This window comes from Drosophila sulfurigaster, chromosome 2L (assembly GCF_023558435.1).
Source record: "Drosophila sulfurigaster albostrigata strain 15112-1811.04 chromosome 2L, ASM2355843v2, whole genome shotgun sequence".
Taxonomy (NCBI): domain Eukaryota; kingdom Metazoa; phylum Arthropoda; class Insecta; order Diptera; family Drosophilidae; genus Drosophila; species Drosophila sulfurigaster.
The window spans coordinates 19,637,933-19,654,495 of NC_084881.1; the positions used below are offsets into that span (position 1 = coordinate 19,637,933).

General features: G+C 38.5%; 1 protein-coding gene and 2 long non-coding RNA genes across 3 annotated transcripts in view; 2 read left to right on the top strand and 1 right to left on the bottom strand.

The window, feature by feature from the left end:
* The window catches only part of LOC133844024 (tyrosine-protein kinase Btk), a 51,695-nt gene that overhangs the window by 16,042 nt on the left and 19,090 nt on the right, over nt 1-16,563 (top strand). Inside the window, exons 3-5 of the mRNA XM_062277835.1 lie at nt 5,463-5,558; nt 5,678-5,873; nt 6,033-6,179. Coding sequence (XP_062133819.1) covers nt 5,463-5,558; nt 5,678-5,873; nt 6,033-6,179 — 439 coding nt within the window. The remainder of the gene's footprint in view (nt 1-5,462; nt 5,559-5,677; nt 5,874-6,032; nt 6,180-16,563) is intronic.
* LOC133844091 (uncharacterized) lies at nt 3,007-5,467 on the bottom strand. The gene is made up of 2 exons (XR_009894568.1): nt 4,041-5,467; nt 3,007-3,966 (listed from the first exon to the last, which is right to left on the bottom strand). It is a non-coding gene; the product is annotated as an uncharacterized LOC133844091 (long non-coding RNA).
* Nucleotides 13,151-16,326, top strand: LOC133844083 (uncharacterized). The gene is made up of 2 exons (XR_009894565.1): nt 13,151-14,257; nt 14,335-16,326. It is a non-coding gene; the product is annotated as an uncharacterized LOC133844083 (long non-coding RNA).

Consider the following 16,563-nt stretch of genomic DNA (forward strand, 5'->3'; position numbering starts at 1 on the left):
ACTAAAAGGTTTTTTTTTTGGCAAATTCCATATTTTTTTTTACTTTATATTAATTTTCGTCTTCTCGTTTTCAATTTTGTCTTTCTCTATACTTTTAATTGCTTTACAGTTTTTAATATAGTATATTGTTATTTTTGTCCCTATTGAAATCTTGAATCTTATCATTATTTTCTCGTATTTCTGTTTCCATCTTTGTTCTTGTTTGCCAACAATTGAATTGCATTTTGCACTTAATTATTTTCGCTTTCGCTCCATTCCATTCTTTGCCTACCTGTCGTCGCTTTGCTTTGACATTTCATTCAATTATGCGCAGGTGTTTTGAATCCCAGTCGCTCTTAGGTTCTCTGGCCTTTGTCTCAGTTGCAGTTCCTCTCTCTGTCTCAGTTTTTCCCAGTTTCAGTTCCAGTTCCAGTTTGAATCCTCAAGCAGCGTTAGGGTTACCTTTGGCAACGTTTCGTGTTTCAGGCTGTTGTCCTTTGGCGTATTGTGTTACTCTTAAGTATCCCTTTCTTTTGAGCGTTTGCCGCGGAAATTGCAGTGCAACTTTAAACGACAAAACCGAAAAGAAGGAAAAGGGTCCCAAATGTTGTGCAGCCCAAGCAACAGTCTACAAAAAGGACTCACAGCTGACTGCCAACGCTTCAAACTTAATTATAGACGAAGGGCAATAAAAAAAGAAGAAGGGTATATTTATATTTTATTATGATGGACCCACATGATATTCTATTAGATATATTCTTACAATGTAATTTTTAGAATTTGATATTTCAAAAATACTTTAAAATTTATAAAATGTTAGAATTTGAAATTTCAAAAAAATACTTTCAATATTACATCTTCTTTTTAGCTCTTCTTCTAATCATTGTTTAACAGATTGTTTGCATAACAATTTCAACACATTGTAGGCCGTGTTTACGCCCCTCTTGACAGCCCTCTTTTTGGCCCTAGGGCGAAGGTCTTGTGCCTGCTGCAGGCTGCATTTAAATGCAGTTTGATTAATGTTGCATTAATTGACTTTCACTGCCTTTCGATTTCGTTGCGCCCCAAAAATACGAAAATGTATGTATTTAATTTTGTGGCGAGTGAGAGAGAGAGGTCTTCAGGTTACTAAACCCGGTTCCCGATTCCCTGCTTGCCATCTTTGCAGCTCTCTGTTGTCGGGTTCTTCTTCTTGCTCTTTATGCCGCTTAATTGCTGTCAATTTTGTGGCTGCGTTTCTCAATGTAAATCACAAGCAGCTGTGAGTTTAATGTACACGTTGATGTTGCCATTTGTTGTTGTTGTTGGCCTGGGGCAGCCCACTCGTTTGCCGTTTATTATTGCCACATGTCGCGTTTGCCAATTTGCAACACATGCAGCAGGGACGATACGTTGCATATGCTGAGCTATGAGTTCATTCACCCACTCGGCTAAAAGTTTTGTGCCATGATTCTCAACTATGCCACACACAGAACATACAGAGAGACAGACAGAAAGAGAGAGAGAGAAAGGGAGATAGAAGTTTGCCCACATTTTCATTCACATTTTCCATTTAGCATTTCCATTTCAATTGCTAGTTTGCAGAGTTCTTCTCTAGCTCTGTAGCATTCTATTCAGTAAAAAGTATTACGACTATATGTTGAAAAGTGGCACGACATGGAAATCATGACATGCAGCACAGGAAGCATCAGAACCTTTGACGATGTTGCAACAGCAAACTGCCAACAAGCCAGGACAGCCGCCGCCGGATGTTGTCAATGTAATTGTGATGACTTTCCTTTAGCTTTTCTTGTCCATCACTCCCAACACTCACACCCACACTCCCACAATCACACTCTCCACTCTGACTACTCATATGATTTTCTTTCTATTCATTTGCCAGCAGCAGCTGTCAAGCGGCAGAAAATAAGTTATTGGTAATAATAACTTGGTGATTGGAGACAAGTTTGAAACTTTCAATATGGAAAGTTGTATTCTAAGTATTGGAAATACTAAGGAATATCAAAAGGAAAGGAACCTTTTGATAGTGAATACGAGTATTTAGAGAAACAAACTTGAAAATTAAAGTGTTCATCTACTAAAAAGGAACTTAAAAAGTGAACTTTGCTATCTAGTCTTTGAAGAAATATTTCTAAACTTGTTTAGTTAAGTTTTAATTTATTTAAAATACTAAGGGTTAATCTTTGGTATTAAATATTTAAAGAAATGTGGGTGAACTAGTAAGAAATAGTATTTAATATTTAAAGCATAATTTAGAAACATGAACAGCAAAGATTTTGGATAATAAAAATACTAAGGGATAACCTTTTCGATATTAAAAACGAGTATTTAAAAAAATGTTTATCAACTTAAAGAGTAAAGAGCTCTATTGAAAAACTTAAGAGATGACCCAGAGAAATATTTCCAATTTTTATATACCAACATTTTTAACTAGTAAAAATACTAATCAATCTTTTGATGTTGAATATTCAAAAAAAAAATAAAATAAAAATCATAAACGCTAGTTCATATTTACCAATTCTATGATTCTAAGAAAGCTTAATTTTATCTAGTTCTAGAAGTCGTCTCGTTTTTTATGAGATCGATTCTTACGTCTTCGTTGAACTTGAAATTAAAATTCTTAGAAAAAATTTAAATGCTTCTTTTTCGTATTTCTATATATATGCTATTCTCCTTCTGCCTATAATCATAATTCGTTAAGAATGCCAAAGCTTCAAAGTTTAGGAATTAATCTAGCATAATTGCTAGAAACTTTCCTTTGTTCCAGTTTTTTGTTTTCATGCGTGGATTTCTTCACGTCTTGCATGTGTTGGGTTTATCCACTTATTATTCAATTATGATGAAGATTTTGAAGCATGCCTTCATCTAATTTCTGGCATTATTTTCATCATTATTCTACAGTTGAGAGTGATACAAAGTTCTTCTCTACTCTTCCGTTCTTTGGAACTTTTTCTCAAATTAGCGCCAATTGAATGTTCGTGTTCATGCTCACGAGTGTGTGTGTGTATGTGTGTGTGAGTATGTGTTTGTGTGTGTGTGTGTTCTCAAGTGCGTTTCAATTTCAATTTCAATTGCCTGTCAAGTTGATGCTTGGCTACTTGAAAACAAAATTTCCATTTCGTTTCGTTTCGCTTTGCTTTACGTTTTCTTCTATCCCTTCGCGCTTTATCGTGTTTCTCTTATTATTTTTTTTTGTTAGCTCTCCCACATGCTTTTTAGACTTTGTTTTGGCTTTTGCTTTGACTTGAGCTTAACCCAAATAATTGTTGACGTTTTATGTACAATTTTATGTAGTACTTGCAAGCCAAAAAGGAAGTTCCATTTTTTTTTGTTGTTGTTCTCCTCATCTTCATTATTTTCGTGCGAGTGTGTGTGCTTAGCCTCCCCCTTTGACCCCCGTAGCAGCCATGACTTTTGCCGCTGCTCTAAAGTGTTTTTTCGTTTTCCTTTTTTTTTTTAAAGACTGCCAACTAAAGCGTAGAAGGGTATGATAAGTCTGTGGCAACTGAAAAAAAACTTTATTTTTATGTTATGATCAGATGATCAAATTTCAAACGGATGTTATGATTGAATTATAATTTAAGAACATATTCAAGAAATTGTATCGAGTATCTCGAAGTCGAGTAAACTTGGCTGCAGCATTTTTTTTGTGTAGTACTTGCTTTAAAGATTTTTTCTTTCTTTTTTTAAAGATTTTTTTTTTTTCTAATTTGAAATCGCTGCTTGTTTATTTGAGGTCTTTGTGTCAACTGCGTGTTGCTGTTGTTGTTGTCGTTGTTGTTGCACAAGTTTTTATTTTATGTTGTCGCTGTTGCTTCACTTTTGTTTAGATCTTTGTTTGTGTATAGTATTTCTTTTGTTCAGGTTGCTGCGATAAGCCAAAAGGGGACACGACGTGCTTATCTCTCGCTTTTCACTCGATGACGCCACGCTGCGTGTGTTCCACAACAACAACAACAGCAACAACTAGATTAAGTCCAAGTGCGCCTAGTTCAAAACAGAGAGAGACAAAGGAAAAACAGTAAAGTGAACAAATGCTGCTCAAAGAAAAGCTAAATTACATTTTGGGCTTCCTTCGAAGTCGCCTGTCAAGTCAATTAGGCCAATTATGTTGACTTAATTGAGCTTGCAGCGCTGCAAAGTGTGCACAATTGTTACCCGGCTCCTCCTCCTCGTCCTCCTCCTCCTCCACCCCTTGCCAACTTTTACTGCCACACGTGCACAAATTACCCTTGCAACAACAACAAGGACATCGGCGTGGCAGCCAGGATAGCACGTCGCTTTAAGTGACGCGATGTCGACGCCACATAGAATGCTTGACAACACAAAATTCAAAAAAAAAAACTCGAGTTGAGTTGCGGAAATTTTCGGTGGCATTTTATTATGCGACGCCTCTTTCCGATTTACTGCCAAGTTTTTTGTGGCAGCCTTTTTATTCTGCACTTTTTTTTTTTTTGTAGTAATGTTACATAGGTTGATTTTGGCAAGGGTTGAGCTCTTGTTACAGGGGAAATTTCTTAGGGTTTCTCAAGTGCAATTTGTGACTTTAAAGATTAAGCACACGCTGTACTCTTCTGTTCGTAAACGATTTGACGTTGCAGTTATGTGAGGTTTATTGTCATTTTTTATAATGAATTGTAATTTGTGATTTGTAAAGAGCAAATAAACCCTTACTATTTCGACTCTACACTTTCCTCTTACTAGTAAACGATTTACGATTTCATCTTTCAATTAGGCTTGGTTGTTTTGTCGAAATTTGTTATTATAAATGGTTATTTGCAATTTTAGAATTCGATTGATATTTAAAATTCTTCCTACACTCTCCGTTTTTATTAAAAACGCTTAATTATCTCATCTTGCAGTAAGTCTGGGTTTATCGTAATTTGATTTAATTAATTTCCATTTTAGAATTTTATTGTTGTTTCAAACTCTTGCCAAACTTTCTGATTTTCCTAAACGCTTACTTATTTCATCTTGCAGTAAGGCTATATTTATCGTAATTGGCTATAAATTTTAATTTTAGAATTTGATTCTTAATTCAAATTCTTGATTTCATCGAGAAGTTAGGCTAGGTTCATCGTAAGTTCTAATACATTTTTATTTGCTATTTTAGAACTCGATTGTTATTTCAAATCCTTCCTCAAATTCAAATTCTTCGTCATAAGCGCCTAAAAATTTGAGTTGATCATAATTTGATATAGTAAATTATAGTTTTACTATTTTGGAATTTGATTGCATTTTTAAATTCTTCTTCCACTTTCAGCTTTTCAAAAACGCTTTATGATTTGATCTTACTCGTATGCTTATCTTATTTTATAACCATAACATCCACATTGATATATTGACCAAGTTATTAAGTGTGCAAACATTTCTCTTGAGTTCTTTATTCTCGCCACTTTCGTAACCGTTGCTGCTTGCATATCTTTTAAGTGTTAAGTGGCATCTTTTCACTAATCTCTGAGTCTGCTTCCTTTCTCTTTCAGCGACGTCGCGAACGTGGACGCATTAATCTGAAAGGCGTTCGCCTTGTGGAGGAGGCAACAGTCAACGGTGAGGGCGGCGATCCCTTTGCCCCGGATGTGAGTACTTCACCTTCCCCTGCTCCACCCTTCCACTTCCACACTCTCAGACTTCCTCTCGCCTTTATGACTCGTTTGATTTCGATTTCGATTTCGATTAATGTGAATGCAATTAACAGGGTTACCCGTTTCAAGTGGGCTACTGCGAGACACAGCAGCTGCAACAGCAACAAGCGGAGCAACAACAACAACAGTTGCTGTCGGGCAACGGAGTTGAGGGGCAATTGGTGGGAAGAGCGGTGCCACAATACACGCTCTACGTGATAGCCAACAGCGAGAAGGAGCGCAGCGATTGGATACGAGCCATAAGACAAGGTAAGTCACCTCGATAATGATAATGATGATGATGATGATGACCCCAAAAAAAAGAAGTAAAGAGAAGATCCATCGCTTAACCTAAATTTACGTATTGATGCGAAAACTTTATTGATCTCCGTCTCTCCCTCTCTCTCTCTCTCTTTCTCTTTCTGTTAGTTTGCGAGGACAGCAATACACCGAAATCGTATCGCTATCATCCTGGTCTGTGGTCGGGCAAGAAGTGGAGCTGCTGCAAGGGATTAGCACGTGCCACCTTTGGATGTCGCGCCGCAACTCATTGGCGTGAGGCCAACAACAATCCAAGTAAGAACAACAATGTTGATGCCACTGGCAATGCCATAAAGCAAATCGCCAGCAATTTCTCGCCTTGCGTGAAGCCCTCTGAATTCAATTCCAATTGCAACTCCCTCTCCCTCTCCACCTCCAGCTCCCTTTCGCACTTCACCTGCTTCTCCTCGAGATCGTGTCCGTAATGGCGTTGGCGTGGCATAGTTGCAACTTCCTCTCTATGAAAATTCGTGTACGTTGTTTGATTTTGCAGTCCAGTTTTCTGTATTTTTAGTCTGGCAAATATATGTATATGTGTAGAGGGGGGGAAGACATTGACAGACCCGGCAGAGGGCAACCATGTGGCGAGATTGTAGAATTTGTTTTGTTTTCATTTGGCTTTCGCTTTGTTTTCTTTTCTTTTGTCTTGCCTTGCATTGCAACATGTGGCGATAAACTGATGTGGCAAGCATTCGCCATGCTTTAGGGAGAAGCTCTTCAGTTCATTCTGTTTTCAATTTCATGCCCTGAGCTTTCACCTCACTGGCAATGGGGCTAAACGGGGAGTGAGTTGCAAGTTAGATATTCTTTTAGGCACGGTCGAAGCCTAATTGAGGCATCTTCTCAACGCTGCCAGCTAATGATGGGCAATGTGAAAAGCAGCATTGGAAGCTATCGCATTGCATGCAGAATCTTGTCATCACTGTGACCATGGTTAAAGATGCATTAGCTATTGCTACACAGGGAGAAAAAGTGTACCAGAAAAAGGCATTTCATAATGTTGTTTGTACAAGTTAAGACTTGAAATAGAAACCAGGATTTGTTTCCCAATTTAAATAGTATGTTTTTTTTATCTGCATTATATGTTATTCTACCAATTTTCTGATAACAAAATGACATCTTAATATAATCACTATAAACAATCGGTACAAAAAATGTTCTATACATGTCAACTAAATGATTTCTTTTGAGTCTTTGCTAACTACAAACATTTGCTAAACGGCTGTCTGCTTACTATTTAAATGCTCTAAAAATATGTATAAAATATAATAACAAAAATATATAAAAAATATATAAATATCTAAAAATATGAATCACCAATTTTCGTCCAGCTTCTCTTGTCATTTCAATTCGTGTTCTATCAACTTTTTCTCTCTGTGCAGCTTCTGCCTTTGCTGCTCCTTCGACAAAGCTGTGTTTCTTTTCGCACATGTTTGCCATTCGCCAGTGCTTTTCATTCTTCCTGTCGCCTTGCGCAATTTGACACATTGTCTCGTCTCGGTTTTCCTCGTTGCAACTTGGGTAGCTGTTAATGAGCAGTAAAGCATCTGAAAGATGCGCAGATACTTTTGCACAACTTGGTGGCAATCGCTGCTTTGTGTGTGGCCGGAACAAACACCACAAAAGTCGTCGCCGGTTTGCCTTTGCTTTTGCTTTGCTTTGCTTTTCTTTCGTTTTGTTTCGTTTCGTTTGTCTAATGCAACTTTGCCACCTGCCACCTGGTGTCCGATCTCTGTCCGTCAGTTTAAAGTTTAGCTTTAGGGGGTATCGACTGCTTGCGATTTCCAAGTATTATGACAGCAACAGCAGCAAACAAAACAATCGAGCGTCAGCGACGCAGCTTTTAGATGAACTCATGATTCACACAACCTCCATAAACATTACTTATCTGCCTGCATCTGTTGTGTGTATGTTGTTTGTTCTCACAGATCTATCAAGATAGCCACGCTCTCTCTCTTACGCTGTACTTTGTGCCGAAAGAGTGTGTGTGCATATTAAAGACAAAGTGATTTAGTGTAGAACTCTATGACAAAATAAAAACAGCGCCAAGATACGCATCGAATGCTGTCAACAATAAATATAAGAAAACAACTCGAAGTATTTACCAAAAACAGTTAGTTTATAATATGTTTAAACATTTTATTATACTGTTAAATTAATATGGTATTAATTATCATATTTTATGGTAAAGTTTAGACAGCAGTTTCAGTGATTATAACAACATCAAATTCTAGATATATAATATTATATAATACATTTATTTTGTATTACAACCTCAATCAACTTTGTTAAATTTTTGAAATCGAGAACCCTTATACTTCTCATACTTATATTATTATAGTGTTAAATTAATTACCATATTTTATGGTATAGTTTAGACAGCAGTTTCAGTGATTATAACAATATCAAATTCTACATCTATAATAGATATATTTTCTATTGCATTTCCTTAAATTAGAACCTCAATCAACTCTGGCTTTTATGTTGAATTTTACAAATCTGAGAACCCTTAAAATACTTTTCAACTCTAGTATTATATTATTTGGAAAAATTCTACAAAACTAGTGCTTCCCACAGAAAATCAAACAACGTCAGCCATAAAGTAGAATTTTATGTACACATACCTCAGAAGATATTCCCTTTATGGAACTTGGGGAGACTCCCCGTCAAGATACTTATCAGCACTTGTATCTGGATGACAATCTCCCACACTTGTGTATCTTTTTCGAGTATCTTGAGCCCTTTCACATAATTAGATTTTTGCGCTCATTTAACACATATTTGAGTTGGATAGTATAATTAACAGAGAACATTTTCAACTCACGCAGACATTTCTTGTCCAATTATTGTCGCTTATCCTTTGTGTCCTTGGGTACAAAAGACCCCTATATAAAAATTATTATTCGACTAGAAGAAGACGACAACCAGCTGCTGTTGCTGCTGCTGTTGCTGCATTCATTGTCTGTCATACACTTAGGAGCCAACTTTTCCCATTTCGTGCCGAGACAATTACTCGGCTTCCCCTTGTCAAGTTGATTTCGATCAAGACAACATTTGTGTCATCAGATTAAATGGGAGGGCGACATGCATTCAGAGAGTTTTACCCTTAAATTTGTTCGCCACAGAACGAACATTCATCCAAATGGAGGCGTCACATTAAGTTGCCGTTAAGTCTGCGATTTCGGCAAGTCATTGCGATGCGATGCGATGCGATCGGATCTGTTTTGCGAAAAATCGGAACGCGCATTAACTTCATTTATCAGCGCAGTGTGAAGAACAAGGAAAGTGGCCTCGCTTGGTAGATTGGAGAAGGAGAAGGAAGGACGATGGAGGCTGGGAGGTTGGACGCCCTCGGTTTTTGGGGCGCTGTCAGTTGCCGTTACAATAAATTAGCCTGTCAATGGGTTGCAATCTCTCGACGCCCGCGCACTCAGCACGAGGCTCCCGAATTATATTGTTGCATATGGAGTGTGCCTGGAACTTTTTTTTTTAGTTCCCTGCCAGTTGAGATTAATTATGGTTTTATCCTTGCCCCAGGGCTGCGCTCTTGTGTAAGTAGGGAGAGGGAGGGAGGGCGATGGCGATGGCGACAGACTTTCGCTCGCTTCGGATGGTAATTAAAAAGTGACTACAGATATCAAGAACTAGCTCGCTGAGTTTTACGATGCCGTTGCTCCACCCAGACTTTCCCCGCTCCTCCCCTTGCCATCCCACACACTTGTCAAGATTTATGCGCCTCGTTTTAAGTGCTTCGAAAATAGTTTCATGTCTGTGATTATTATCATCTGGTTTTATTTTTCTTTTTTTCGACTTACAACACACACACACGAAAAAGAAAACAAAGCTTGTCTCTAATCAAAGAACAAAGACGCACTTCAGGAGTTTTACTATAGTACATATTAGGCTAAAAAGGGATCTCTGTTTGGTAGCAGCTTGCAGTTTTTCTGTTTGGTTTTTGGACACCCCCGCGGAGTTGTTGGAGAGTTGCCAGAGTTCCTTGAAGTGCTCTGCTGTGGAAACTGGTTTTTTCGGTTTCAGTTTTGGTTGTTGTTGTTGTTGCTGTTAGTGTTGTATCCGAAAAGCCAGTTCGATATTTAAGAGCATCTGTGTCTGCGTCTTGGCCGAAAGAGCGAAATTGGTAACGTTCAAACTGGTTTTTGCCAGGCCAATTGTTGTGCCTGTTGTCTGCTTGTTGCCTGCTCCTACTGCTGGGTGCGTGTGTGTGTGTGTGTGTGTCGAAAAAGTAAACAAAAATTGTGTCTAGTGTTGTGTCGCGGGGCACGTGCAATGAACTTGCTCAGGACTTGCTGGAGGATCTCTAGCAGCTGCTTGCTAGTGGCAGAGAGGGAGGGGCAGTGACTGCTCTGATTAATATGCCTGTCCCTGTCTCGCCTAGTCCCCCCATTTGAAAGTCACAAATGATTGTAATTAGGCGCTTTTGTTGTTGCGTCTCCTTCAAAAAAAAAATAAAATAAAAGCGTCGGGTGATTGACCATGAAAAGAGCAAAGAGGGATAGAGGAGGGAGGTGGAGTGGAGGCTTAAAAATTGAGAGAGAGAGTATCCAAACATGCTTTTATGTGTGTGCCTTTTCATGCATCTTCGCCGCTACTGCTTCTTCTCCTCCTTCTTCAGCATGTTCTTCTCCTTCTCTGGCTGCCCTACCCACTCGCTTGCCTAAAGTTTTAGGCATCCCCCCTGTTTCCCCGCTTCTGCTCTCTTTCTCTCTCTCTGTCTCTTTCACGCAGCCAGAGCCTGCTCATGATTAATGATGCGTTTCTGTTGTGATTCGTTCTAAACGTGGGAAATCAGATTCAACAGCAGCAAGCAGCAGCAACTACAGCAGCCGCCGCTGGGCGTCGCTTTAAAGCTCTTGTTCTTGTTCTTACTCTTCTTGTTCTTGCTTCTGCTTCTTCTTGTTGTGCTTGTGCTTTCATTGCGTCTTCCTGGGGCTGATGCTGCCACGCAATGCTTATTTTTGGTTTTGGCCTTTTACCAATTAATCTTGCGGCCATTTGACAACTGTTTAACGTTCTAATAATCAACGATGATGATTGTTTGGCTGTTTGAAATCACTCTTTATTATATTTTAGCTTCGCTTTGGGCCAGACGCTAATGTTTGTTATGCAAATTTGCGACTTGATTAGAACAAAAAGCCAACTAATTGCGTAAGAATGGATAGAAGAAGCAGCATTTCACATTTATACTCCTCCCATAGAAGTTCTATTCATACTGTTGTTGTTGCTGTTCAAATGCTTTCGTAATTGCGCCATATTATTGATATTAGCCGTCGTCATCTCTCCATCTTCGTTTGGCAGCCAGCCAAAAAACAAATGCAGCGAATGTTTTGCTGCCTCCTTGCATTCTGTTTTTCTATCAAGCAACGCACTGCTAGCAGCCATTGCATAACTATGCAATGCCCTGCCTTTTGTAAATACCAATGCTATTGTTGCTTTAAAATACAATTACTACTTTAAATCGTTCTACCCAATATAATTCATATTCAGAGGGTATTCAACGAAAACTTGCTTGGGGCCACTTCCTGCTAATGGCTCGCTGTGCAACTGGCAGCAAATTTAACAGCTTTAGAACTTTATTTGTCTCTCGGTATTGCATGCTTATTAACTTACTCTTCTTTCACCGTCTTGAACTCACACTAATGCGTTCTCTATTTCTTCTTGTTCTTCATTGCAGGTACGTATGCAAGTTTAACTCTAACTGTAACTGCAAGTGGGCATGGGTATGGGTAAGTGTAAGTGTGCTCATTGATTTGCTTAGGCACACAACTAAATGAAACAACAGCAACAGCAAGATATCGCCACACAAATACGTGCTGTGTATGCACGCGTGTCTGTGTGTGTGTTTATGTGTGAGCATATCTCTATGTTAAACAGAAACTGCATTGCGTTCTTTCTTGTTGCTTTGATTGCTTTTGTTTATGTACTTTTTCCACCCATATGGCAGCCGTCAACTCAACTCCCAAAATGTTGTGCTCTCCCTCTCTCTCTCTCTCTCTGTCGCTCTCTCTCTATGTCTGTTTCTCGCTCCCCATTTAACTCAATGTCTTGCACTCTCCGAGAGAGCGACGACTGCACGCCCTCAACTTGTTTTTCGCTCCGTTCATACTCACCGACTATGTCTTCGTTCAGTTGCTTACGAGCCGTCTTTGAGTGCGCAACAGGCTTAAGTTAGAGCTGCGCGAGTTGTTTAAGTTTCACGTCTCTTCGTCGTTTTTAGTTTTGTCGCTTGTCGCGTGTGCCATTCAACAACAAATATTCGACAACTTGCTGCCGTCAATTTAAAAATCATTTCGTCGCGATTTTCACATTTCTTGGCGTCACAAGTCGCGTTTTTAATGCCATTTAGGCGAAAAGGCGAAAACAAAAAATATATATATTGTATACAAATAAAATAAAACAACGCCAAAGTCATGCAATGATAATTGTCAAATAACCAACCAGTCAAAGTTAATTGCATTTTGTTAATGAGCAAAACGTGGCGGCAACAAAATGTAAAAAGCCAAAAAAATCGCCAGTAAAACACACAGCCCCAAAATTTATTATAATTAAATAAATCCTAGTGAAGTGTAACACAGCGTTTAAAAAAAAAATGTAAATATACAAAATAAATCAATGACGAATGCCATTATAAATCATTTGACGCGAAAGTTATTATTACATTTTATTGTAATCGTGTGTAATGCAACAAAAAGCAGAAATGAGCGCATCCGATTGCATTTCTAACAGTAAAAGTGGCTTATGTCACGCACACACACACACATACACACAGGCATAGACTCCAACTTGGCACGCACACATTTACATACGAGTACGAGAGTCTCGAGTACACGTCTTTATTGGGCTTGGGGACAATCTGGCAACGCTGCGCGCACCGCACAAAGCTGTTTAACTTGTTTCTTTTTTGGCGTGCGCAGTTTTGTGACTTTCCGCTTTGGCTTTAGGTTTGCTTACTGTTTGTTGCTGCTGATGTTTTTTGTTGTTTTTGTTTCTCTTGCTTATCTAACGCGCAACTCTTCTACACAATTTAAATCTTCATTTTCTTCTATTCGCAGTTTTTGTTTTTGTTGTTAATTGACTTGTTAAAAACCCCAAAAAAATATTAGACGAAACTTTCGTGAGAATAACTTCCAAATAGGGGAAAAAGTAGGCACAAGTTTTAGTTTATTGCCAGCAAGTTTTTGCCTTTTTGTCTTTCATTTCGTTCGCTAGCGAAAGAATAAATCACAAATGGTAATGCTGAAGACAAAACATTAAGCTAGGCACGTGTGACAGATTCTAAAAGGAAGTTCTAAGTAGAATTTGACACTTTTAATATTGCAGAATCTTCACTTTTTCACACTATTATGTATTTCAAAGATTATTTCATTTGCTTCAACAGCATTTTATTGACACTTCTAAGCGAAGTTCTTAAATCTCGAAACTTTTCTAAGTTCCAATTATAGTAAGTAAATAAATAAGTTAAGGGGTATCTCAGAATCAAGCACGCCCATCAACAATAGCTCTTCTCACTTGCTTAAGCAGCAGTCAAAGCCTGTTCTCTGTCTGGTAAACCAATTAGTGCGCAGGCGCCTCTAACTGGAGAATACCTCACTTAAAAGTCGTTGTAGCTAACCCTGTCCATAAGCCATAAGGCATAAGCACTCTCTTCTTATTTTAGCAGGTAGCTGCTGCTGCTGTTTGAGATCCCAAAGTGAATCGTATCTATTCGTTGCCGAAATGTGACCTTTTCATTGTGTAATTCAATATTGTTCTTGTGGATATATTTTTGAAAAACAGAAAACAGAAAACCGAAAACCGAAAACAGGATCTTCAAATCTCTTGTTTGCTTTGCATTGTAGTTTTCGTTGACTCAATTGCAATTGGTATTTAGTTTTTGTTTTCGAGTTTCTTCTTTTCGAGATATGTATTTTATTTGTTTTGTTTTTCTTCCACACTCTGAGGCCAGACACGTCGCAGTCGAAACGCTTAAGACTGCTCATCACGTAACGTCAAGTATGTGTTAAAGCCTATGTATAAGTTCGAGACTTTACAAGCAGTATGCTATGCTATATACCCAATTCAGGTATTCGGGTTCTCTTTTGGATTTCATCATCATCATTCACTCAAAATAATGTTGTTGTCTAGTGTAGTGTTGTTCTCTTTTAATGTCATTATGTTTTGGCAGAGAATTGTTTGTTTGTTTTTGTTTGTTTTACAACATTTCGTTAGGCTAAATTAGAGACGAGACTTTCAACTGAATCATTAAAAAAGAAAACTACTATAAAGTCGAGCCGAGATCTTTGTGGTTGCAACGCTCTTATCATCTGTGACCCCAAGTATTAAAAGTGCCGTTTCAAATTTCAATAGAAATCAATTAAACTCAACTCATGTTTTTCCCTCCACACGCGCAAAGCAAAGAAAAGCTTTTGTATCAACGCGATTGTCTATTGTCGTGTCTGGCTTTCATGAGAAGGGCCCGAGTCATAAAACACCCGAGGAAATATCTCGCCCCTCCATTAAAGGTTGGCTTGAAATTGTCGTTAAAAAAGGCAGAAAATGAAATGAAATGAAAAAAATATATATAAATATACAACACGCACACACTCAATTTGTTGCAGTCTTTGTGGCATAATGTAACCTGACAAGGAGTTACAAATATTATGATTGCGCTACCGACGACGCCCAAGACCCGAAACTAAAACCCGAAAATTCGAAACCAACCCAAATAACCTGTCCCGAGTAATTCTCAGTAAATTCGATTGGCATCTCTAAAGATCATAAAATCCAAATGAACAAACAGTGGGCAGCAAACGAAGATTTTGTTTGGGTAATTGGGATAGTTAGGGAGTAGTTAGGATCGAACGTACCTACAAAATGTTTGTGTGTGGCATATTGCAGGTATTTTTCCATTAGAGACACACAGCCAGAGAGAGGGAGGGAGAAAGAGAGTGCGGAGTGTGGCATTTGTGTGTTAATTATGCACCTTTTGAGGAAAAAGATTTTCACCTGAGCAGCGGAAAATCGACAGGCGGCAGTCGGGCAGACCAAACAGGCCAAACCACTGCAACTATGGTTGTTGGGCATGGCTAATTTATAATGCACCAACAGACACACACACACAACCTTCTCTCCCTCTCTGCCTCACTAGTCTGTTCGTCTCGCTCTTGGTTTGGTTTGTGGATCCTTCAGCTAACGGTTATTTCGTTGGTACGGCAATAAAAATGTTATTTACTCGTTTTTGTTGTTTTTATTATTGTGGTTTCTTTTTACCTCCTCTCTCTCTCTCTCTGTCTCTCCTTCTCGCGTGTTCTCTACTTCATCTTGGCTCGTTTCTGCATCTTTAGCCGAAGGTTGCTGCCCATGCAAAACAACAACAAATCGCCCAAACAAGTTTCTTTAGCTTACATTACATTCTCTCTCTCTTGCTCTTCTACTCTTTCTCTCTTACCCAATCTTGATCTCTGGCAAAAGCTTTGCAACTTGTGTACCGTTAGCAATTTACCCAAAGAAAATTAACTGCGACGTGCGCAAAAAGGCAGCCAGCCAAATGATTGAAGGAGGGCGGAACAAGGAAAAAAAAGCGAGACACGAGTGGTTGCTGTAAAAATTGGATATTTATTGACCAGAGCGATGGGTCAAGGTCAGCTACGTGCCCATTTCATTTGGATGACAAGCGAAAGCGGCCAAACCGAAACAACTCAAAAGAATCTTCACTTACTTCTTCTACTCCCTTTTTTGGTTTTTTGCTGCCCTCAATTATCAGCTTTGAAAGTCGCAACGCTTGACCGCCTTAAATTTTTATGATACGCGATTATTATTATTATTATTATGATTTTGTGTTGTGCTTTGTATTTTTGGGAGCTTTGCGGATTTGCTTTGTGCACGTTTCTCATGTTGTTGTCGTCTTTTAATTTACAGCTTTTGTGTTATTGCCGGCCATTCGAATCAGGTCAAAACGGTTGCTTTCTTTCGCCACTGCCGTGACCACGCCCCTTTCTCTTCGTCTCCACCCTTTGAAATTTGCATTCACACGCATTCGTGCGCTTTCTTCGCCCACAGAGCGAAAGAGGGAGAGAGAGAGAAGGTCAAAACAAGTTCAATATCTAACGTATCGCAAACTCTTCTTGTCTTGGCAAGCTTTAAGCTCGTTAACTCTTTAATCTGCCAGCAGCAGCAGCTCTATGGGGGAATTTTACTTGCAAATTTCACTAGACTTTATAATTGAAAGTTTTTATTTTTCTCCTTTTTTTGGGTCATAAATTTAGATCTTACTGTGATTAACTGTTGTTTTTTGTTCGCTTTATGAAAAGTGAAGGCCCGACTTTATTAACTAAAACGAGTTAAAACTTCTAGTTAAATTCGCGCGCAAAAAAAAATATATACTTATAAATAAACTTCCCCACAATTAGGAATATTGTTTTGTGTGTTTTGAGACTCGAAATAATTGAATTTTAAATTAAATTTTCAATTAGAGATAATAGCAAAATGTAGCGCTTATGTTTTTTGTACGTTTTTAACTTTGAACTACGCCCACATTTACGTCAGTTGTAAATCTAACAAAAAACAACTTTGCAATTTACTGTTTGCTTTTTTTTCGGAGGTTCTCTTATCGAGAATCGCTTATTTTGGGGGGGAAGTTCAT